This window comes from Hemitrygon akajei, chromosome 4 (genome assembly GCF_048418815.1).
Source record: "Hemitrygon akajei chromosome 4, sHemAka1.3, whole genome shotgun sequence".
NCBI lineage: Eukaryota > Metazoa > Chordata > Chondrichthyes > Myliobatiformes > Dasyatidae > Hemitrygon > Hemitrygon akajei.
Window position 1 is genome coordinate 193292092 of NC_133127.1, and position 25308 is coordinate 193317399.

At 42.2% G+C, this 25308-nt stretch overlaps 1 protein-coding gene across 2 annotated transcripts in view; it reads right to left on the bottom strand.

Annotated features, from left to right (window-relative positions):
• The window catches only part of uvrag (UV radiation resistance associated gene), a 444611-nt gene that overhangs the window by 374287 nt on the left and 45016 nt on the right, over positions 1–25308 (bottom strand). For both annotated transcript variants that reach the window (XM_073044289.1, XM_073044288.1), the window contains 3 exons: positions 18854–19015; positions 17771–17845; positions 12244–12329 (listed from right to left, as the gene is read on the bottom strand). In XM_073044289.1, the coding sequence (XP_072900390.1) occupies positions 12244–12329; positions 17771–17845; positions 18854–19015 (323 nt within the window). The remainder of the gene's footprint in view (positions 1–12243; positions 12330–17770; positions 17846–18853; positions 19016–25308) is intronic.

Sequence of the window (25308 nt, forward strand, 5' to 3'; positions counted from 1 at the left end):
GCAGCATCCATGGAAATGAATAAACAATTGACCATTTGGGCCGAGACCCTTCATCAGGACTAGAGGGGGAGGGGGGGGAGAACAAGCAGAATAAAGAAAGTGAGAAGAGTGGAAGGAGGACAATCTAAAAGGTGATAGGTGAAGTCAAGTGGATGGGGGGAATGAAATAAGAAGCTGGGAGGTGATAGGTGGAAAAGGCAAAAGGCTGGTGAGGGAGGAATCTGATAGGAGGAGAGAGTGGACCATGGGAGAAAGGGAACGAGTAGGAGCACCAGGCAATGAGAAAAGGTGAGAGGCCAGAGTGAGGAAATGAAGAGGGAAGGGGGAGGGGGGAACCTGTTTTTTCTTCCCACATCATATTACTGAGGGATTGATGAGGTCAGGCAATATCTCTATATAGAAATAGTTTCTTTATGAAATTGCTATAAATAATTTCTGCGGCTGAGATTTTCCTCAAAACTGGTTAAGGAAATAAAGATAAAATTGTCCACTTGGAAGCACTTCACCATATATCCTGAATTATGAAGTGGGGCAAACTACCTTGGAACAACAGTTCTTCTGCTTCCTAGAAGTCCAGGAGTCCAAGTCAGTCAGGTCTAAAATTCCAACTGGTCAGTGGTCACAATCAGACAAATTACAGTTACCACCAGAAGCAGGTTATAACATCAATACAGACAAGGTTGTGATTTTTTTTAAACAAAGAACTGATTTTACATCAGAATCTTTCCAACCGTGGGGAGTGAAGAACAGCATAGAACTGATGGAATGTATGCTGATTATTTCTGTATTGTAACTTTGGTTGGAGATTCCATTCTATCATTTGAAATCAGCTCTTTTAGTAAGAACTTGCATTTTCATGGGACCGTTAACATAATTATTCCATACTTGCACATTTTGTGTCACTTATAGATTTTTGACTTTGTACTGTAATTCTGTCGCAAAATAAATTTCACAGTTGTCAGAGGGTTCAGAAGTGAAAAGGGCGAGTAATTTCAAGTTTCTGGGTGCCAACACATCTAAGGATATCGATACAATCACAAAGGCAGCACGACAACGGTTATATTTCTCTAAGAGTTGAGGAGACTTGGTATGTCACCAAGGCATTTGCAGATTTCTACAGACATGCCATAAAGAGCATTCTAACTCGTTGCATTACTGTCTGGTATGGTGGAGCCACTGCACAGAATCGAATTAAGGTGCAGAATGTTGTAAACTCAGCCAGCTCCATTATGTGCACTAGTCTCTCCAGCATCCAGGACATCTTCAAGGAGCAATGTCTCTAAAAGGTGACATCGATCATCAACGGACTCCAACACCCAGGACAAGCCCTGTTCTTATTGTTAGCATTAGGGAGGTAGTACAAAAGCCTGAAGACACATACTTGACGATTCAGTAACAGCTTCTTACCCTCTGCCATCAGATTTCTGAATGAACATTGAACCCATGAACACTACCTCAATTTATTTACACTTTTTGCACCACACATTTCACTTTAATATATATTTATTGTAATATATAATATTTTCATTATGCATTGCAATGTGCTGTTGTTGCATAACAAATTTTATGACATATGCCAGTCAGAGGTATTAAATCTGATTCCAATTCTGATTCATATGTCAATGATAATTTGATTCTGAAAACATCTTAAGACACAAGATTATTGACAGAGACTGAAATCAAGTTCTTGGCATTCTGCAGTGAATATAATTCAATAACATGAATACAATAACTTGAACACATTGAGAACAATAATAATAAACGAACCAATGCACTCTAATAACATTTTTGTATGTGACATATAGATTTGCTAAACAATAGAGTACTTGCACTCAGCAGCCCATCCTGCTCAGTAATATCTAATTAGCCAATCATGTGGCAGCAACTCAATACATAAAAGCATGCAGACATGGTCAAGAGATTCAGTTGTTGTTCAGACCAAACATCAGAATGGGGAAGAAAGGTGATCTAAGTGTCTTTGACCATGGAATGATTGTTGGTGACAGACTGGGAGGTTTGAGTATGTCAGAAACTGCTGGTCTCCTGGGAATTTTATGCACAATACTCTACATAGAATAATGCAAAAAATATCCAGTGAACAGCAGTCTGTGCGCAAAACTGTTCTGTTAATGAGAGCGGTCAGAAGAGAATGGCCAGGCTGGCTCACCAATAGGAAGGTGACAATAACCCAAATAACAGCGATGTAACAGCGACGTGCCGAAGTACACTTCTGAACGCACAACACATTGAACCTTGAAGTGGGTGGGATGTACCAGCAAAAGACCAGTCCGGGTTCCACTCCTGTACCTAATAAAGAGGCCACTGAGTATACTTTAACACAGTCAATGTGCTGCATGGCCCTGTAAAGCAGCTTTTAGTGTATGATCACAGATTAGAGTGTGTCTTTTATTATGCACAGAATAACTCTCTGCATAGAATGTGCAATGGAAGTGTACTTAATCACTGCTCATATTGTATATCAGTGCCTATGGGCTATACAAGTAATTCATTTAATCTGAGATGCTCATCATATGAAACATTGCCTTATGAGTCAGATTAGCAGCTTGTGCACAATGGCAAACTATCCAGGTGGACTGGGCAGAGTCAGGATTCAGGACAGAGAAGCAAACACCAAAATTGAGTTGGAAAGCAAGCAAGTGTACAATCCAGGCCAAACAGAAAGGGACCAGCAGTTCTATGAGGTTTGGAGGTATTAAGAATGAGTCTGTACATGAAAAGATTGCAGGGAAAACCACACATATGACTACAAAGGAAATGGTTGCCCACAGGGGCGACCCTGAGTTTCCCCATTGGTGGCCACTTTTAATCTTTCCATCCCACTCCCACCTATCAGCCTGTGGTCTCCTGTACCATCAGATGATGTCATTGTTAACATTCCAGCAATCAGAATGAATAGCTTTCATGTAAAGAAGAACTAATTACATTTATTCCATTATTGCTTTTTCAGGGAGAGAACAAAGGCATCCTCTGTCTCTGCCCTACCACCAAAGTCTCTGGAGCTTAGTGCTCACAAGCTCATGATATTGAATGGTATTCAAGACAAGCAACATGTAATGTTTTCGGAGCACCTGTCTCGCTGTATAGAAATATACCTTAGGTTTCAATGACCATGATTTAACGAGAACCTGCATGGTGCCAGACATGGGAATAAAAACAGAAAATGCAAAACATGTGCACTGCAGAAGAGCAAGAGTGAGAGGGGATGATTCTTCTAGGGGTGAAACCTCCACAATTTGTTAGCTTCAGAGAGGTTCCACCACCAGAAGTAACTTCCCCTCTCCTTCCTTTCACAGGTATCTGTTCCCTTTGCGACTCCCTGGTCCATTCTTCCATTCCCAGTCTGATGCACTTTCCCTTGCAGCCGCAGGTGATGCAACACCTCTTCCCACCCCATCACTGAAGGACCCAAACAAGTGTTCCAGATGAAGCAGGGACCATTCGCACTTCTTCCAATCTAGTGCACGGTGTTCAGTGTTCACAATACGGTCGCCTTTAAGGACAGGGTGAACATTTTACGAGGCACCTGTATTCAGTCAGCAGAGGTTAACCAAAGCATCCCATTGCAGACATTAACTTTTCTATACATAAGACATAAGAGCAGAATTAGTTAATCTGCTTCATCAGCTTCTATTGCCTTTCAAATTCACAAGAAGGGCCTTTTTGCAAAACTAATTCTGTTTCCTTCTCCCATTGCTGCTGCCTAACCCACTGATCATATTCAGTATTGACACTTTTTTCCTGTGCTTTTTTCCAAATGTGGTATATGTCACTCAGCTGGACCCCCACCACCCAAGTTCATGCTCTCTTCTCACTGCTGCCAGCAGGAAGATGGTACAGAAGCCTCAGGATTCACACCACCAGGTTCAGGAACTGTTATTGCCCATCCAGCTTTTGAACCAGAGATGATAACATCACTCATCCCAATAATGAACTGTTCCCACAACTTTTGGATTCAATTTCAAGGATTCTGCAACTCATTTTAATGAAATTTATTATTCTTTTGATTATTTTTCTTTTTGTATTTGTAGTTTGTTGGCTTTTGCATGTTGTTATTTGTTCAACGTGTGTGAATTTTCATAAATTCTATTTTTTTTGTATTTACTGAGAATGCCCACAAGCAAATGAATCTCCGGATAGTATATGGAGACATATTTGCACTTTGATAATAAATTTACTTTGAACTCTTGGAACCCAATAGGGCAGTGTAAATTTCCATTAATTGTCCTTCTACCAAACGAGAGGATTACCTAACCAAAGGGAGGTGATGGGCGAGCAGGTGAGGAGAAGGGAAGGGGCAAGAGGGGAACCAGAATGGGAAATGGAAAAAGAAAGATAGGGAGGGGGGCAAAATTAGCAGAAGTTCAAGAAATTGATGTTCATGCCATCAGGTAGGTTACCCAAAAGAATGAGGCTTTCCTCCCACCTGCTCCCCCCTTCTTATCCAGTCTTCTTCCCCCTTTCTTTCCAGTCCTAATGAAGATTCTCAGCCACAAATGTCAACACTATTTCTGTCCACAGATGTTGCTGAGTTCCTCTAGCATTTTGTGTTTTACTCTGGATTTCCAGCATTTGCAGAATCTTGTGTTAAAGTAAAACATTTGACATGATTTAAATAGATTAAAGTCACGTGGGCACCGAAAAGCTGGCAGCATTTTTTTTTTCAAATTAAAAAGCAAAATATTTAACTTAAATATAGGTTCTGACAGCCAGCAAGTCAGAGACTTCACTGCACAATCCTTGTCATCAGCTCAGGAGTGGCCAGGCTGCTGGAGGAGAGATCATCTTCTGGACGACACTGTTGAGTATATGGTACAGATAACCAGTAAATAGGGGGTTCAGGAAAATCTACCATTATAACTACTGCATTCATCAAGTAAATTCATTAAATAACACCACATCTAAATTCACCAATGATACAACTGTTATCAGTAGATGGTGACAAGGAGGCTCACAGGAGTAAAACAGATTAGCTGTGAATGGTGTCACAACAACCACCCTACACTCAAGGGCAGTGAGACCAAGGAAGGGGAAATTGGGAAAGCACACACCAGTACTCAGAGGGATCTGCAGGGGAAAGGGTGAACAGCTTCCAAGTCCCTGTGTGTCAACATCTCAGAGGATCTATTCTGATCACAAAACACTGAAGGCACAACAACAGCTATACTTCATTAGGAGATTGAGGAGATTTGATATGTCACCAAGCTCCAGTGAATTTCTAGATACATCATTCTGACTGGTTAAGTCACCGTCTGGTATGGAGGCTCCAATTCACATGATCAGAAAAAGCTGCAGAGAGTTGTAAATACTGCCAGCTCCATCAGACACCACAGGCAAGAGCCACCTCCCTCCTACCCCCCACCACTGAGATCATCTTCAAAAGGTGATACCTCAAGAAGCCAACAAATGTCTTTTTTTTTAAAAACCCTCACCATCCAGGACATGAGGTCTTCTCATTATGCTGTGTAACCAAAACTGTGTGAAATGCTCATATTTTTAGTTGTTGGAACAATTCAACCAAAAAGTGAGCTACACTCCATTCCACTTCTATCCTGCTTTTAATCACTAACTGTAGCATTCTATTGCTTCTCTCGCTTGGTGCCACTTAGATGCTGGTTTCTCTGCACATGCTGCAATTTGCCCACACAGTGCCATCTACTGCAATTGCTGCAGCACTGCAGAGTGTATCATTGGCAAAACACAAGTTTATTTCATGTTGAAACTCACTACTGTACAGTATCCAAGTTTTGTTTGACTGCCCATTATGCCACTGATGTTTTCACGACTGTCAGTCACTCAAGTCCAAATGGAGATGCAGGAGTACCATCACTCTCAGATGCAGAAAGACTATTCATTGTGATTTCCGTAACTATTTTGTTTTACCAGTCAGAGTTGTTCAGCCTAAGCTGCACCCCCAAACACGGTGGACCACTCTTAATCTGGCCTCTACCCTTTGACCTTTTAGGAATGGGTGACCGTACCAAGTTTGAAAATTGGGGGAAAAAAAGAATTTGGGCTTATGTCCAGAGCCTAGTTCAACATAATGGTGAAAGTGGGAAGACTTAATAGGGGCACACAGAATCACATGGGAGCAGTTGGAGCAGACAGAAACTTCAACTGCCATAATAGTTAATGACCAGGGAATATAAACTCAAGATAATGTGGAAAAGATCTGGGAAAGATAAAATTTTAGAATCAGAATCAGGTTTACTATCACTGACATATGTAGTGAAACTTGTTTTGCCACAGTACAGTGCAATATATAAAAATTAACTACAAGCTGCAATCAGAAATATAGCAAAAACTAGTGCTAAAAAAGAAAAAGACTGTGAGGAAGTGTTCAAGGGTTCATGGACAGTTAAGAAATCTGATGGCGGAGGAGAAGAAGCTGTTCCTAAAACATTCAGTCTGCGCCTTCAGACTCATGTACTTCCTCCCTGTGGTAATAATGCGAGGACAGCAAGTCGTGGTTGGTGAGCATCCTTAATGATGTATGCCATCTTCTTAAGCCTTCGCCTTGTGAAGATGTCATCAATGCTGGGAAGGCTGGTGCTACAACACTGCAGCTTTTTTCCGATCCTGTGCATTGGAACCTCCATACCAGACTGGGGTGCTACCAGACAGAATGCTCTCCACAGAACATCTGTAGAAATGTTTCTTTGTAGTCTTTGGTGACACAGCAAATCTCCTCAAACTCCTAATGAAATATAGCCACTGGTGTATCTTCATTGTGATTACATTATTTGTGATTTTAAACAATAAGTCCTTATGAAATAAACTTCACTGTCTGAAGATTTAATGAAAGGATAGTTAATAATCCACTATACAGCTCTTTGGAAATCCTGACAGTCTGGCATCTGGCTTTTCTACTGGTGATTTCCCAGTTCTGTTTCCAGAAAATCAGAGACCATGTTTCTAAGCTCCCTTTAATGCATTTTTAATTAACTTCTTTTTCGATGTTGCCCAGTAGAATAATATATTTTCCTGGTGTAGCTTTAGAGTATTAAAAGCAATATCCCTCTGTAGTCCAGAAAATCTGCTAGTACAGCACTGAATGAATTAGATTACTGGAGCTCTCCCCCCCCCCCCCCCCCCCATTGTGGCTTTAAAAACCATTAGGTTAATATTTGGCAAGCCAATAATTTGCAGATCAATGTATTTATTATATTTAGAGATAGAACACATCCTTACAGCCCAACGAGCCACGCCGCCCAGTAACCCACCTATTTAACTCTAGCCTGATCACAGGACACCTTACAATGACCTAATAACCTACTAACCAGGATATCTTTGGACTCTGGGAGGAAACCAGCACACCCAGAGGAAACCCATGTGCACATGGCGAAAATGTACAAACCTCTTACTGATAGCACCAGAAATGTACTCCAAACTCAATGCCCCGAGCTGTTGTAGCGTCAGGTTAACGTATTACCATGGCACCCAATTATGTGTGTGGCATTAAGTAGGCAGCATAGGTACAGTTTTACTCACTTGATAATATTTTGAAAACTAAACCTGAGAGACAAATTCAAAAGTGCAGTTCTACTGCCCTCTGGTGTTCAATATCATACAAGTTCATATGATTCAGAAAAGAATTTGATCATAAAATTTTGTTACATCAGTTGTAAAGCTTGACCTTAGTTCTCTGATTTTGCCAATTTACTTACAAACATTTTGTCCCCATACTTCATCTTGGTCATTATGTATTTATCAATTGGCTGATTGGTTGACATTTCAGAAACTCAACTGTGATATGGGGAGTCGCTGATCGGTTGTGTGGCAAACTTCATGCCTAACAAACTTCAGAGGACACACCACAATAAAAACACACTGATGATTATCTCCTCATATGGTGATGAAATGTTTGCAAGCAAATTGCTAAGATCGGAGAATCAATCAGAATCAGGTTCAATATCACCAGCGTAAGTCGTGAAATTTGTTAACTTTGCGGCAGCAGTACAATACAATAAATGACAAACATTTTTTTTAATGAACTATAGTAAATTTATATATATATATTAAATAGTTAAATTAAGATAAGTAACACAAAAACAGACATTTTTAAAAAGTAGTGATGTCGTGTTCATGGGATCACTGTCCATTTAGAAATTGGATGGCAGAAAGGAAAATGCTGTTCCTGAAGTGCTGAATATGTGCCTTCAGGCTGCTGGACCTCCTTCCTGATGTTAACAATGAGAAGAGGGCATGCCCTGAGTGGTGGGGGTCCTTGAGGATGGAAGCCACTTTTCTGAGGCATCGCTCCTTGAAGATGTCTTGGATAATATGGAGGCTGGAACCCATGGAGAAGACTAACCTTACAACTTTTTGCAGCTTGCTTTGACCCACCCGGTAGCACCCACCCCCACCCATACCAAATAGTGATGCAGCCAGTCCGAATGCTCTCCACAGTACATCTGAAGAAAGTTTGAGTACAATTCAACCCAGCCATCAACCACCCAAACTACACATTCTCCAAAATTATTTACACCTTAAGCTTAATCTCTCTAAATTTAGCATTATTCAATCTCACTCAATGTCTTAGTGAATGAAACCTCAGAACAGAACACCAAGAACCAAATCTTCACTGAATAGGTTGTTAAGCAACTACATTTGCAATTTCTCACAGTGAAGAAAAGTGGGGCTATGGCACAGTGATTAGAAGGAAGAGTCAAAGTTGATCATTCCTCCTGCTTTAGTCTGGAGGCTGACTTAGCTGGCACTAGGAGCAATCCAAGCACCCTCACCACAGTTGCATGGGTGAAGAGACCGCTGCCCACTGTTGGAATTCACCTCAGAAATGTGCAACATATACGGGCCACAACTTGGTAAATGCTGCCTGACCTGCTGAGTTACTCCAGCATTTTGTGTGTTACTCTGGATTTCCAGCTTCCTTCCCTCCAGTAGGATGGTGGCGCATTCAGACAGCAGCAATCTGGGATCCAATCAAAGTTGTATTTGTTCATCCTATATGTCTTTTTTTATGATCCCAAGTCACTGCTGGTTATGAAGAACATCAAGTACTGCAGGACAATCCCAGCGGCAAGCTGCTTGACAGTGATGGAGCTGGACTTACTGCACATTGTTGCAGCGCTGTCATCTGGAATTTTTGCACACCATTGTGGTGTGATAGTGCACAATTCAACACACCGAGCAAGTGATTATCTTGCAAACACAAGGAAATCTGCAGATGCTGGAAATTCAAGCAACACACACAAAATGCTGGTGAAACGTTCGTCCTGACGAAGGGTCTTGGCCCAAAACGTTGACAGTGCTTCTCCCTATAGATGCTGCCTGGCCTGATGTGTTCCACCAGCATTTTGTGTGTTAAGTGATTTTCTTGGATGTTTTTGGACATTGGTAACATAGAATGCAGCGAGTGCATTCACTGGCGAGATTGACAGCAGGAGATTGTGTTGCCTGAGCTGTGACGAGGACTGAGCCTCGGCTGTGGAGTCGTCTTTGATGCAGCAACCTATTGCAGTTGGCCAGGGGATAGAGCAGGGACCTCTGCTGGGCACGCTAGAATTGTGCTGTGTTGGAGGCTGGCACCTCTGGTTGGTGCTGTCCTCTAGTCTTCACTCGGTGCTGCTCTCCAGTGTTCACTCAGTGGAAGAACAAGCTGGACCAGGTCAATCTCCAGTCATGCCACTCAGGGAATTTGGCTATATTTTTTTCCTTTGTTACTATATGTTCATCAGAAATTATAACCACATGTTCTATCTGCTATTTGCAGTGTTCTGTGTGTTTGGTAATGTGCTTACACCTTGGCAACAGAGGAACACTGTTTCGTTTGGTTATAACTATGAATGGTTGAATGACAATTAAACTTTACCTTAAACTTATCTGCAGGATCTCCTGTGTCTATGAGCTCCTATTATCAACCAGATACCCTTTCAAACTCCTAACTCTCACCTCAACACTATGCGCTCGTTTTTGACTATGGGGAAAAAATTCTGACCATCTACTCTATCTATACCTGTCATATATTTCAGTTTGCTTTAAAGTTCTAAGTTCCAAGTAAATTTTAAAGTATATATGTCACGATTTACAGTCTTGAGATTCACTTGCTTGCGGGCATACTCAGTAAATATAAATAAACATAACAGAATAATTGAAAGAATGCAACAGGTCAAACAACCAATGTGCAAAAAAATTGTGCAAAGTCAAAAAGAACAAATAAAACAAACAAAATAATAAGCAATAAATATCAAGAACAAGAGTCCATGAAAGTGAGTCCATAGGTGATGGAACAGTTCAGTGTTGCGTTAAGTGAATTTATACCCTCCAGTTCAGGAGCCTGATGGTTGAGAGGTAGTAACTGTTGCTGAACCTGGTGTTGTAGGTTCTGAGGCTCCTTACCTTCTTGATGGCAGCAGCATGAAGAAAACATGACCTGGGTAGTGGGGGAGGGGGGGGGGGTTCCCTGATGATGGACGCTGCTTTCTTGCAACAACACTCCACGGAGATGTGCTCAATGGTGGGGAGGGCTTTACCCATGATGGACTGCGCCGTATTCCTACATTTTGTAAGATTTTCCATTCAAGGGCCTTGGTGATGCCATACCAGGCTATGATACAGCCAGCTGATATACACTCCACCACACATCGACAGAAGTTTTAGATGTCATGCCAAAGCTTCACAACTCCTACGGAAGCAGAGGTGCTCCTGAACTTTCTTTGCAATTGCACTTAGTGCTGCTCTCAGGTCAGGTCCTCAAATGGCAACACCGATGAATTTAAAGTTGCTGACACTCTCCACCTCTGATCCGCCGATGAGGACCGGCACATGGCCTTCCAGTTTCCTCCTTCTAAAGTCAATAATCAGCTCCTCCGTCTTGCTGACATTGAGTAAGAAGTTGTTGATGTGGCACCACTCAGCCAAGCTTTCAATCTCCCTCCTCCTATATGCTGATTGGTCACTACCTTTGATTCAGCCTACGACAGTGATGTCATCAGCAAACTTGAATATGACATTGGAGCTGTGCTTAACCACACAGTCCCAAGTGTAAAGCGAGTAGAGCAGGGGACTAAGTGCATAGCTTTGTGGTGCACCTGTGCTGATGGAGACTGCAGAGGAGATGTTGCTGTCAATCCGAACTGACATACATGTTACCATGTGCTACCTTGAGATTCATTTTCTTGTAAGCAGTACAGAAAATACAATAAAATTTACAAACTACACAAAGACCAATAAACAAAGTGCAATGCAAAAAAGATCAAATGGACTCTTGCCTTATTCCAATTATGGTCCTGTAAAAGATGTATAAAATTTATGTTTGTTATTCTTGTGAATCCTGCTATGATCTCTGTGCCTGTGATGCAACTGCAGTAGGCTTTTCATTGTACCAGTGTATATACACGTATGTGTGTATATGACAACAAATGCAATTTTGCCTTTGACTCATGTTAGCTGTAAAAGAGAATTAACTATGAATGAAGTGTATACAATAGATGCCACCTTGTGGAACACAGGGAAAGATTGTTAAAGGAAATAGATATACTTTTAATTAGTCCCAACTAACAGATCCCTCTCAAAATGTGCTTTATAAAGGATACAGGAACATACACTCAGTGGCCACTTTACTAGGTACACCTGCCTGTTGAAGCAAGTATCTAATCAGCCAATCATATGGCAATAACTCAATGCATAAAAGCATACAGACTTTGTGAAGGGACCCAGTTGCTGTTTAAACCAAACATAAGAATGGAGAAGCAATGTGATCTAAGTGACTTTGACTTTGGAATGCTTGGTGGGGGTGGCTCGAGTGTCTCAGAAACTGCAGAACCCCTCCATTTATTTATTTATTTATTTATTTAAAACAGAGTTTACGGAGAATGTTGCAAAAAGCATTAAGAAACATCCAGTGAGCAGCAGTTCTGTGGGTGAAAACACCTTGTTAATGAGAGGTCAGAGGAGAATGGCCAGACTGGTACAAGCTGACAGGAAGGCGACAGTAACTAAAATAACACATTACAACAGTGGAGTGCAAAAGAGCATCTCTGAACATGCAACACATCAAACCTTGACCTGGATGGGCTACAGCGACAGAAGACCACACCATATTCCACTCCTGTACCTAATAAAGTGTCCACCAAGTGTATTATTACAGTAAATCAATGCCTTGTCAGAACAATTTTCAATGCACTCCAATCAAATATCAAATCAACGACACCAACATATCGTTCCTATTGGAGTTTGGTGTCAATAATCCAGGCAACTCCTTACCTGAGCAGAGAAAATACACTGTAGGAGTTCCTCACGGAACTTAGGTCCACTTGCAGAAGACTTGTTCTCTTCTTCTCAGTGAGATCCTTTGGGGGGAGAAATAAGAACAGATCCTATCAGCAGGTAGGTTGTATATTTTTAAAAGGTAAATCTTATATCAGCTGGACTGTGAAAGCACCCTCCTACTGCATAATCTATAACTGGCTGAGCTCCCTCTTTGGAGTAAATGAGGATAGAGGTGATTTGAGAGAGATGACCAGAGACAATGATAAGAGTGGATTGCCAGAGACTTCTTCCCAGGGCAGAAATGGCTAATACGAAAGGGCATAATTCTAAAGTGATTGGAGAAAAATATAGGGAAATGTCAGAGGCAAGTGTTTTTTTTTAAAAAACAGAGGTGGTGGTAGAGGCAGAAAACTTGGGAGCATTTAAGAAACTCTTAGCTAGGCACATGATGATAGAAAGATGGGTGTCCATGTGGGAGGGAAGGGTTAGATTGACCTTAGAATAGGTTAAAAGTTCAGCACAACATCATGGGCAGCAGGACCTGTACTGTACTGTTCTGTGTTCTAGAGCAGGTGCTCCCAATGTTTTTTATGAAAGGAAATGTGCAGGGCACATTTTACAGAGAGTGACTGGTGCCTGGAACAGTCTGCCATGGGAGGCAGTGGAAACAGCCATAATGGTAGAGTTTCAGAGGAATTTCGACAGGCATATGAACACACAGGGAATGCAAGGTTATGGATCATGTGTAGGCAGATGGTTTGCTCTCGTTTGGCATCATGATCAGCTTAAGCTGAGAGGCCATTTCCTGTGCTGTACTATTCTACGTTTCACCTGAAACACGATTAAAAGAAACTGATCTGATGAACTAGCCGTTCCTCGGAGCACATTTTCCTCTACCTGCATTAGTGTTATGGTGGGGAATAACAAGTCAATATTTCATTCAACACCTTCATCAGGACTCAGCCCAAAACACAACACCATCACACTGAGCATGGCAGCCCCCCAGGGCTGTGTGCTCAGTCCACTGCTGTTCACTCTGCTGACCCACGACTGTGCTGCAACACACAGCTCGAACCACATCATCAAGCTCACCGATGACACGACTGTGGGTCTCATTTGCAAGAACAACGTCAGCCTACAAGAGAGGAGGTGCAGCGGCTAACGGACTGGTGCAGAGCCAACAACCTGTCTCTGAATGTGAACAAAACAAAAGAGATGGCTGTTGACTTCAGGAGGGCACAGAGCGACCACTCCCCGCTGAACATCGACAGCTCCTCGGTAGAGATCGTTAAGAGCACCAAATCTCTTGGTGTTCACTTGGCAGAGAATCTCACCTGGTCCCTCAACACCAGCTCCATAGCAAAGAGAGCCCAGCAGCGTCTCTACTTTCTGCGAAGGCTGAGGAAAGTCCATCTCCCACCCCCCATCCTCATCACATTCTACAGGGGTTGTATTGAGAGCATCCTGAGCAGCTGCATCACTGCCTGGTTCGGAAATTGCACCATCTCGGATCGCAAGACCCTGCAGCGGATAGTGAGGTCAGCTGAGAAGATCATCGGGGTCTCTCTTCCTGCCATCAAGGACATTTACACTACACGCTGCATCCGCAAAGCAAACAGCATTATGAAGGACCCCACACACCCCTCATACAAACTCTTCTCCCTTCTGCCATCTGGGAAAAGGCATTGAAGCATTCAGGCTCTCATGACCAGATTATGTAACAGTTTCTTTCCCCAAGCTGTCATACACCTCAATACTAATCTATTGGAGTTTTTCAAGGATGTAACCAGGAAGTTAGACAAGGGACATACAGTGGATGTAGTGTACCTTGATTTTCAGAAGGCATTTGATAAGGTCCCACATAGGAGATTGGTGGGTAAAATCAGAGCTCAGGGCATTGGGGGGGAAGATATTGACATGGATAGAAAACTGATTGGCAGATAGAAAGCAAAGGGTAGCGGTGAATGGGTGTTTCTCGGAATGGCAGGTGGTGATTAGTGGGGTGCCACAGGGCTCGGTATTGGGACCACAGCTGTTTACGATTTAGATGAAGGCATTGAGAATAACATCAGCAAGTTTGCTGATGATACTAAACTGGGTGGCAGTGTGACATGTGATGAGGATGTTAGGAGAATTCAGGGTGACTTGGATAGGCTGGGTGAGTGGGCAGATACTTGGCAGATGACGTTTAATGTGAATAAGTGTGAGGTTATCCACTTTGGGAGTAAGAACAGGAAGGCAGATTATTATCTGAACGGTGTAGAGTTAGGTAAGGGAGAAATACAAAGAGATCTAGGAGTCCTTGTTCATCAGTCACTGAAGGTGAATGAGCAAGTGCAGCAGGCAGTGAAGGCGGCTAATGGAATGTTTGCCATTATTACAAAAGGAATTGAGTACAAGAGCAAGGAAATCCTTTTGCATTTGTACAGGGCCCTGGTGAGACCACACCTGGAGTATTGTGTACAGTTTTGGACTCCAGGGTTAAGGAAGGACATCCTGGCTGTAGAGGAAGTGCAGCGTAGATTCACAAGGTTAATTCCTGGGATGTCCGGACTGTCTTACGCAGAGAGGTTAGAGAGACTGGGCTTGTACACGCTGGAATTAAGGAGATTGAGAGGGGATCTGATTACAACATACAAGATTATTAAGGGATTGGACAAGATAGAGGCAGGAAATATGTTCCAGATGCTGGGAGAGTCCAGTACCAGAGGGCATGGTTTGAGAATAAGGGGTAGGTCATTTAGGACAGAGTTAAGGAAAAACTTCTTCTCCCAGAGAGTTGTGGGGGTCTGGAACGCACTGCCTCAGAAGGCAGTGGAGGCCAATTCTCTGGATGCTTTCAAGAAGGAGCTAGATAGGTTTCTTATGGATAGGGGAATCAAGGAATATGGGGACAAGGCAGGACCGGGTATTGATAGTAGATGATCAGCCATGATCTCAAAATGGCGGTGCAGGCTCGAAGGGCCAAATGGTCTACTTCTGCACCTATTGTCTATTACCCAGAGCTTGGACTGACACCTTACTGCCCTATTGTCTTGTTTATTATTTATTGTATTGGCTGCACTGTTTTGTGCACTTTCTGCAGTCCTGGGTAGGTCTGTAGTCTGGTGTAGTTGGTTTTTTTTTACGTAGTTCAGTCTAGTTTTTGTACTGTGTCATGTAACACCATAGTCCTGAAAAACGTTGTCTCATTTTTACTATGTACTGTACATTGCAGCTATGGTCGAGATGACAATAAAAGTGACTTGACTTGAAAACACTGACCATTTATTTCTCTCCATAGATGCTGCCTGACCTGCTGAGTTCTCCTGTGTTGCGCAATATTTCCAGCATCCACAGTATCTCTTGTGCACTAGCGTTATGTTCACGGTTATTAACACGCTCATGGAAGGTATACACATATTCATGATTCACCATTGTTTACTGTCACTTCCAGTACACAATTGTAAAGGAGAACAAAATAATTGTTACCCTAGATCTGATGTACAAACCAGATTTTAAAAAGAACACAATAATAAATAATCACAACGAATATAAAAACATATGATAGCTTATATGCATAGATTGATTGTATGTCCATAAGGTGACGCTAGGTAAGAAACGGTGCCTTAGGAAGGCAGCATCCATTATTAAGGATCCCCACTAACCTTTTCACACTGTTACTATCGGGAAGGAGGTACAGAAGCATAAAGACACACACTCAGTGATTCAGGAACAGCTTCTTTCCCTCTGCCATCAGATTTCTAAATGGACACTGAACCCATAAACACTACCTCACTACCTTTTTTTTTGGCACTACCTACTTTAACTTAACTATTTAATAGACATACAGGTTTCCCCCGCTATCCGAAGGTACAGCGTTCCTATGAAACCGTTTGTAAACCAAAATGTCGTAAAGCGAAGAAGCAATTACCATTAATTTAAATGGGAAAATTTTTTGAGGGTTCCCAGACCCAAAAAATAACCTACCAAATCATACCAAATAACACATAAAACCTAAAATAACACTAACATATAGTAAAAGCAGGAATATGATAAATATGCAGCCTATGTAAAGTAGAAATATTGTATGTATGGTGTAGTTTCACTTATCAAAATTGGGAAGACGAGCCAAAATCAATTTGGAGGGGGGGGGGGGGGGAAATCGGCACATACACGCCTACACACGTACACGCATGCGCGCGCACACAACTGCCCACACAAGGCTTCACAGTCATGGTAGTATTTCTCGGGGTAAACACACTTATAAAGCGTGCGTTTTTTTTCATAAAAGCGAAAATCCTCTTTGGTTAGCGAAAACAGGGTCTAACGTAGGTCTTTCATAACAGCCAGCTGTCGTAAAGCGAACGTTCGAAAAACGGAGGCCATTTGTATATATACTTAAGTAACTTTTTTTTCTCTTTTTTTTATCATGTATTTGATTGCACTGCGACCGTAACTTTAACAAACTTCACGACATATGCTGGAAGCGGAACGGAGTAACGATGATGTTAAATGGTGACTCCTTTGCTTGCATCCTCAGAAACAGCTCTACTTCCATCTTTAATATCTTTATGTTCCCTTTTCAGGGTTCTTTTGAAGACCCTGACCTGGAGTTACATGCTGACTACAGTTCTTTGCGGGAATGGGACCCGCTCTCGGGGTTTCATAACTGGCCGTTGTTGTTCAGCATGCCAAGGGCTCAGCCTAACAGTCCAGCTCGGATTTGGAAGCTAGGATCTCAGGGCTCTGGAGACAGGCAGTTCAAGGGTCAGTGTCACAGAAGACGACCTGTGAGTCGTCGAGGGAGTCAAAATATCTATGGCTGTGTGCCTGAAGACCCAAGATCTTTGGGCACAAAGCTAAAAAAAAAGCGACATAACTGACTTTGAACATCGTAAACCAGCAAGTTGTTTGTAATGTCACCCTGCTCACTGGGAAAACAGAGACACCTCTTTCTCTCTTATTAGGGAAGGAGAGCCTGTGGTATGTCGTATACTGTGTGAAACGTGAACTCTTTGGGGTAACTGCAACTCTGTGTCTTTGCTGCTGCTTAGCTCACGCTTAAGTGCTCAGTGGCTGGTGCTGATGCTTTTTCTCGCCAGTGGGGCGAGGGGGAATTGTAGCTCGCTGCCGCTTATGCACTGGAGAGGGGACTGGGGGGCGGTGACTTTGGGGTTCTGCATTTGACATATACACACAAAGTTCAGCTCTCTTCAGCCTCTTCAGAAAATGGAGGTGTTAGTGAGCTTTCCTGATTGTGCAAAGCAAAATACCATTGTTGCCAAATATATTGGAGAGAATTTTGTTTGTATGGAAAAAATACTTTGTGCATGACATAAAAAAGCAATGTTTTACAATGTAATATGAACTGATCTGGCTGTGCTCAGCGTGCAGAGCTAGGGGGCAGTGATCTCAGTTTCTGGCTTTCCCGCCTGACCAACTTGTCCGATCGCACCAGGCAAGTGCATAATTTAGGTATTAAAAACGCAATTTTGTATTCTCAGATAAAACTAAAATGACACAAAATAAGTGCTTTTACCTTATGGTCAAAGGGAGTTCCATAGTAACCATCATTCAGTCCAAATATTACCTCATTGGGATTACGTGCCCGAATCTAACTCAAACCAAGAAAAGTTAGTAAACATTTTGAAATGGCTGTGTATAATTTCAGTTTTTTAGACTTCATGCATTACAGTAGTGACAGCACTACCAAAATACATCTTTGACAATAAGATGCTTTGTGATGTAAAATTACTGATATTTCAGAAATTATATCGTCACAAGAAATAGAACCACAGAATCATAGAACACTACAGCACAGAAGCAGGTCCTTTGGCCCATCTAGTCCATGACAAACTATTAAGCTGCCTAGTCCCATTGACCTGCATTATTCTTCCAAATGGTACATTATCTTTAACATTCAACTATAGGGGTTGCTGAAACCCATATTTTTTCTTTAAAATAGAACAAGGTCCCCTGAAACAATTCTTAAAAAACATAAGTTTTTAATATAACATTCAAATGAAGATCCAAGGTATACAGAATTGCACGTAGCTGAACTTAATGGCGGCAAAGTAGTGCAGCAATTAGTGTGATACTATGACAGTGGGGGAGATTATGGAGTTCGGAGTTCAATTCCGGCACTCTTTCCTGAGAACCATGCAAGTTTCCTCCAGGTGGTCCAGTTTCCTCCCACAGCCCAAAGACGTACGGGTTAGAAGGTTAATTGGAGAATCTTCCCGTCCGCAACAGGAACAACTTACATTCATTGTAAATTGCCCTGTGATTACCCTAGGGTTAAATAGGTGGGTTGCTGAGTGGTGCATCGCATTGGGCCTGTTCCACACAATATCTCTAAATAAACTTTTTTTTCTTTAGAAACTTGAAGATAATACTTCCCAACAAGTGAGAAGGCTACCACACTAAACATAGACAAGCAACATTTGTACAGGCCAATGAACACCTTAGCAAACTGCCATATTACTGATACTAAAGTAGGCTTTTCAAAACTGGAGTATTACAGGGAATAAACTATAAAACAAACGGTAATTGCTACAGTTTTCTAAGATGCATTTTAATCTTAGATAGTTTATTACCATTGGATTCAGGATGTTTATTTTACCTGCTGGCCCAAGTATTTGAGTCCATCAAGGTTCACTCGCCATTCAATGATTGGATGATATTGTCCCTGCTTTCCTCCCCAGATCCTCACCAGGAAACACGAAACAGAAGTATCAAGGCGATCTGGCATCAAGCCAAAGTCCAGACTCCTCCACGTCGGGTTCTGCACCACAATAAGAAAAAAAGTGAAGCTTCTTGTGGTCTTATGCTGATTGAAAAACTTCTAGCGATACCCCTCACTCATCTTGCCCACTGTGGAGACAATTCAGCACCCACCTGTCATCCCCTGTAAGGATCCTGTATGCTCCACTAAGATCTTCCATTCTTCTCAATTTGATGGGCTCAGTCAGCTCCATCATGCACACTAGCCTTCCCACCACTGAGGACATCTTCAAAAGGCGATGCCTCAAAAAGCCAGAATCCTTCATTAAGAACTCCCATGACCCAGCACGCAACCTCTTCTCATTACTACAGAGAGGAGGTACAGGAGCCCAAAGACACACAGTCAACATTTAGAAACAGCTTCTTCCCCTTCACTATCAGGTTTCTGAACAGTCCATGACCCCATGGACACCACCTCACCATTTTGCTCTCTTTTGTATATAATTGTCCAGTCATATCCAACAATGACAGGAGACCTGTATGGAACAGCTTTAAGTGGAAAAGCCATGTAACATATTTTATATTGCACTGTACTACTTCCACAAAACAACAAATTTCATAACATGCCAGTGTAATAAAGCTGTTTGTGATTCTTTAAGGAATACAGATCTAACATATTTAGCTGTTTGTGATCAGACAACCCTCTCATCCCAAGAACTGGCCTACAGAGTCTCTTCTGGACTACTTCGGATGTGAGGGGACTATCTTAAAAGGGGACTAAAACTGTGCATGGTAATTCAAGTGTGGCCTCTTCAACACCCGGCACAATTATAACAATACTGCTCTATTTCTCAACTCCAAACTCAGAGCAATTAAGGCCAATATTCCACTTGCCTTCATTTCAGTTTGTACCAACTTGACATTTGTTTTCCGTAGACAAGACCTGATAAATCCCTGAAAAGCCACTCATTTGCAACTCTTTCCACTTAGATAATAACCTGCCTTCCCAATCTTGATAATCCTCAAAGCAGTTCTTCAAATAACTTTTGCAATATTCATTTTTCATAATTCCACTCTCCTCTCCAATCAGATTCCTCCTTTAGCCCTTTACCTTTATCACCTCAGTTTCTTACTTCATATCCACTTTGGTGGCAAGAACAGGAAAACAGATTATTATCTGAACGGTGGCCGATTAGGAAAAGGGGAGGTGCAACGAGACCTGGGTGTCATTGTATACCAGTCATTGAAGGTGGCATGCAGGTACAGCAGGCGGTGAAAAAGGCAAATGGTATGTTGGCATTCATAGCAAAAGGATTTGAGTACAGGAGCAGGGAGGTTCTACTGCAGTTGTACAAGGCCTTGGTGAGACCACACCTGGAGTATTGTGTGCAGTTTTGGTCCCCTAATCTGAGGAAAGACATTCTTGCCAGACAGGGAGTACAAAGAAGGTTCACCAGATTGATTCCTGGGATGGCAGGACTTTCATATGAAGAAAGACTGGATCAACTAGGCTTATACTCACTGGAATTTAGAAGATTGAGGGGGGAACTTATTGAAATGTATAAAATTCTAAAGGGATTGGACAGACTAGATGCAGGAAGATTGTTCCCGATGTTGGGGAAGTCCAGAACGAGGGGCACAGCTTAAGGATAAAGGGGAAGCCTTTTAGGACTGAGATGAGGAAAAACTTCTTCACACAGAGAGTGGTGAATCTGTGGAATTCTCTGCCATAGGAAACAGTTGAGGCCAGTTCATTGGCTATATTTAAGAGGGAGTTAGATATGGCCTTTGTGGCTAAAGGGATCAGGGGGTACGGAGAGAAAGCAGGTACAGGGTTCTGAGTTGGCTGATCAGTCACAATCATATTGAATGGCGGTGCAGGCTCAAAGGGCCGAATGGCCTACTCCTGCACCTATTTTCCATGTTTTCTATACCCTCTCCCCAAACCATCTACCTTCATCGCCTGCCAGCTTGTCCTCCTTTTCTTCCCTACTTTTGTTCCAGTTTTGAAGAAGCGTCTCAGCCCACTACGTCAACTCTTTATTCCCCTCCATAGATGTTGCCTGACCGGAGTATCTCCAGCACTTCGTTTGTGTGTCATGCTTAACACGTCCAAATATTATTTTAATGAAGTCATCGCATGTAAATGTTTCATTGCTACATTTGCTATTCAAAAGACCTACAAGTAGTCCTTCAGTTTAATACATCACAGGATAACCCAAAGCATTTTATAGCCAGTTATGTTTGTGCCTAGCCACCGTAAGCCCAAAGTAGTAACTGGATTCCAGGAGCCAGATAATTTGAAAAATGGCTAATCTATCTATTTAGGCTGTAATCATGATAGGATTAGGAGATATTAAGTCTATCCTCAACAAACAGTTTCTTGAAATCTTTTGCTTATTCTACAATCTGCCAAACATGACCTCAGTTTAATACTATTATCTCTATGTATTCTGTTACATCATCTCTATTACCTCAGTCACTGCACTGCAAACACTTTAAACTGCTTTTTAGAAAGCTGATTACATTGAAAACACATGCTGGTATTTATGCATATTTTATTCCATATCTGTGCTTTTAACTTTGTGTTATGTAATTTTTCATTCTGTATAATTGTTCCTTTCATTCAAAGGAAAGGACGGGAGTCCAAAATGTAAGTGTAATTTCATGTTTACTTTAAGTAAGGCATGGTAGCATAATGATGTATGCAATTCATTTACTTTTACATACGACCTGTAATTTAAACAAGAATGCTTAAACCACACACACATATATACATGTACACACAGTTACTCAAATATTACTGCAATATTAAATAAGCAAGAACTACTCCACAGGAGCAGCTGTAGTTACACCCCGCTCCGAATCTCCTAGAGAGCGCAGAAGTGCCAGATCGTTCACTCAGTCAAAAATTGCATTCTTAAAAGGGAAATTACAGGCTACAATCAAACGCAGCTCAGAACAAGATCCAGAAGAAGAGAATCCAGTCTGGCAATCAGGTCCGAAGCAAGCAAATGGGGGGCTATATAAATGCAAGCACGCCCAGAGAGAAACACCAACAACGGCACACTGAGGTTGTCACCTCAACTGGTGATGAAACGTCTGCAAGCTAATAACCAAGCTTGGCAAACATCACATCATCAAACACCTCCACCCCAGCTACCCACATTCACCACCATCCTATGGAATCCATGTAAAGGAATCTGAAGAAAATTCCTTGCTTGTAAAACTACTGATGGATCTGTCCTGCCACCAGAACACAATCACAAGGGATCCTAATGCAAGGTTCTGGCATGTTGCTGGTAATGTGCGAATTCACTACGTCAGGCTGCTGGTTGACCAACCTGGAAGACTTTTCCCAATTCTGTTAGTAGTAACCCTATATGCTCCAGAGGACCTTGCAAGATCCAGTGGACTGGGAACATCATTTTCCAACTGAAATATGGTAATATGGTGGTGGGGGGGGGAGAGAGAACCCAGGCCCAGAGCATACTGATGCAACGGGGTCCAGGTCTTAGAGGGAGGGGACACCTTGGTGTTTAGAGCATTTAAACACCAGGCCAGATAGATTGAAAAGGCAGGTTGTCGAGACCAGAGGCGGGAGTCGGGACGGTTCTGCTCGCTGCTCCGTGATGTTTGCTCCTTTCTCCGTGGCACTGAGGCTGTGGCTTTGGCTCCCTCCATATGTCCCAAGCTCCTTGTCTATGGATTCACTTTTGTTCTGAATGCTGTTGCTTGCTTTTGTTGCTTTCATGATTTGTGTCTTTCTTCCTCTCCGCACATTGGGTGTCTGCTGGTGCTTTTTAAAAATGGTTTCTTTCGGGTTTCTTGTTTCATGGCTGCCTGCAAGAATACATATCTCAAGGTTGTATAACTTACACATACTTCGATAATAAATGTACTTGGAACTTTGAATTCAGTATTGTTCAATGCCAGGTGGTCCATCCAATTTCAAAGCAGCACTTAAGGACAACAGATATACAAAGCCATTTCAGGAGCCATCTGAGAGCTAACCACATGGCATCAGACTATTTAAAGATGATCTGTTTCCTTCCTGGAGGTATTTAATGAAACAAATAAAGGTGGTTTGAGTAATTCTCAAATCATACCACATTCAAACTTATCTATACTGAATATCTAATCTAGCTACCCAAACTGTAAACCAAACTTGTGAAAGTTGAAACTTGTCACTTCAAATATTCAGTGAATGCTGTAGCAAGCACAATGTTTTTTGTTATTTAAATAAAACATTGTGGTGGCAGAGAGAATTTTACAGCACTAAAAAGGGTTAGATTTGAAATGCCAGACTTAGTACTGCAGCTGCAGAGCATGAAATTCACAGTACAAACACCTAACTACAATGCTACACAATCCTGCTACACAACTGAATACCACACAAACATCCGTTCTGCACCACTGCCGACCCACTATTATCTTCCACTATCTCACTTATCATGCGGCCATCTCCACCTCAAAAGTATTCAAACACATGCACTACTTAAGTGTTTCAAGTCTTTAGAACTCTCTTCCCAAGTAGTAATTTGCCCTCATTTCTGTCTTATATGAGCACCCCTTTCATTTTAAACAATGATCTGTCCTTTCTCCACTGTTCCCACAACCCCTCCCACCCAAGTCCAAATTCAAATTTAATTGTTATTCAACCATGGACAGAATACAGCCAAGCGAAACAGCATTCCTCTGGGGCCAAGGTACAAACGCACTACCATCAGTCACACACAGTACATATAATTACGATAGCAGAAAAATAATATCACTAGGGTTTTTGAGTGTCATGATCTGTAGGTTGGTGTATGGATGTTGTCCTGGAGCCACGTTGCTGCAAGAACAACTCACAGCAGTTCCTCATATGGCACAGTGCAGCCGCAGGTGAACACAATCCAGGTTGTCTTCCACCAAGCTAACATTGGCGAGCAGCACAGATGAAAGAGGCCAGCCGCTAACCCAGCACCGAATCCAGCAGCACACAGCCAGCTCCAACACCCCTTCCCTGGCAGCTGCAACAGCCAATCCCAAGACACAAGAGCCTGGTCCGTGAGACAACCGAGGCCATGCTGCTCCCCGATGAATCAAATTCACAGTATTCTACATTACGAATATGCAATAGTGTCTTGCAATCACATTAAAAACATCCAAAGCAATCATTTGTTGGACTGCGCGCCGCCTCTGTCGCCTTCTTTTCTGGGTGGCTGCCGCAGGATGCAACACGATGCACAATGTCCAGCTCCACAACTATCCAGCAGCTCACTGGTGGGATAGATCTGCAGTACTTGGTGTGTTTAATATTCAGCAGCATTTTGCAATCATGAAAACAACAAACAATTGCCCCTTCGTCTAGACCCAGAGAGGCTGCTGTGTCTGAGCATTCCAAAATCTTTGCAGAAGACCACCAGTGCTACCTAGCTGACCCATCCTTAAATAGTACCAGCCCATTAGGATCTGCCCCCAGAACATTCACATCCATCCTTTAAAACAGACTGTGGAGTGCAACACACAAAATGCTGTAGGATCCATGTGATCTCATGAATGCCCTATACAAGTGAAGAACATTCTTTTGTAAAATATTACATTATAATTATATTATGCATAATAATATAATATATAAATATATAATATTATCTTGTTTATATCATGGCCTGCATTTTCCAACCAAATTATGTCATACGAGGAAAGAGTGAGTAAGCTAGGGCTTAACTCTTTGGAAAAAAGGTGAGAGGTGACTTGTTAGTGGTGTACAAGATGCTAAGAGGCATAGATTAAGGGGACAGCCAGGGCATTTTTCCAAGGGCGTAAATGATTAATACAGGGGGTATCATTTTAAAGTCAGTGGAGTAAAGTATGGTTGGGGGGGGGGGGCGGGAGAAAATCAAAGCTAGTCTTTGTTTATACACACAGCGCTGGGTGAGTGGAACATCTTGCCAGGGGTGCTGGTGGTAGAGCCAGGGATATTAGGGACATTTAAGAAACTCTTAGATAGGCACTAGAATGATTTTTAAAAATGTAGGGCTACGCGGGAGGGAATATGTTCTAACTGGCCTGTGGGACTGATCTCACAGCTTAAATTCCAGTCATAAGTTTGAGGACTTTGCAAAATTAACTGGACAAGAGGTGACCAACAGGTGATTCAACTGCAGATAGTTAAGCTGGTTTAATTATTTCCTTGCTTGACTGTAGCAGTAACAGTGTAACTGACTGTTTGTTAACCATTTACAGAAGCACAAGAATCAACAACTTCTTCTAGGTCTGGAGTCACACATCGTCTAGGATGAATATGGACAGATTTGCTCTCCAGAAGGAGACAAAAGGGTTATGGCCATCCAGTAGTTCCTGTACATT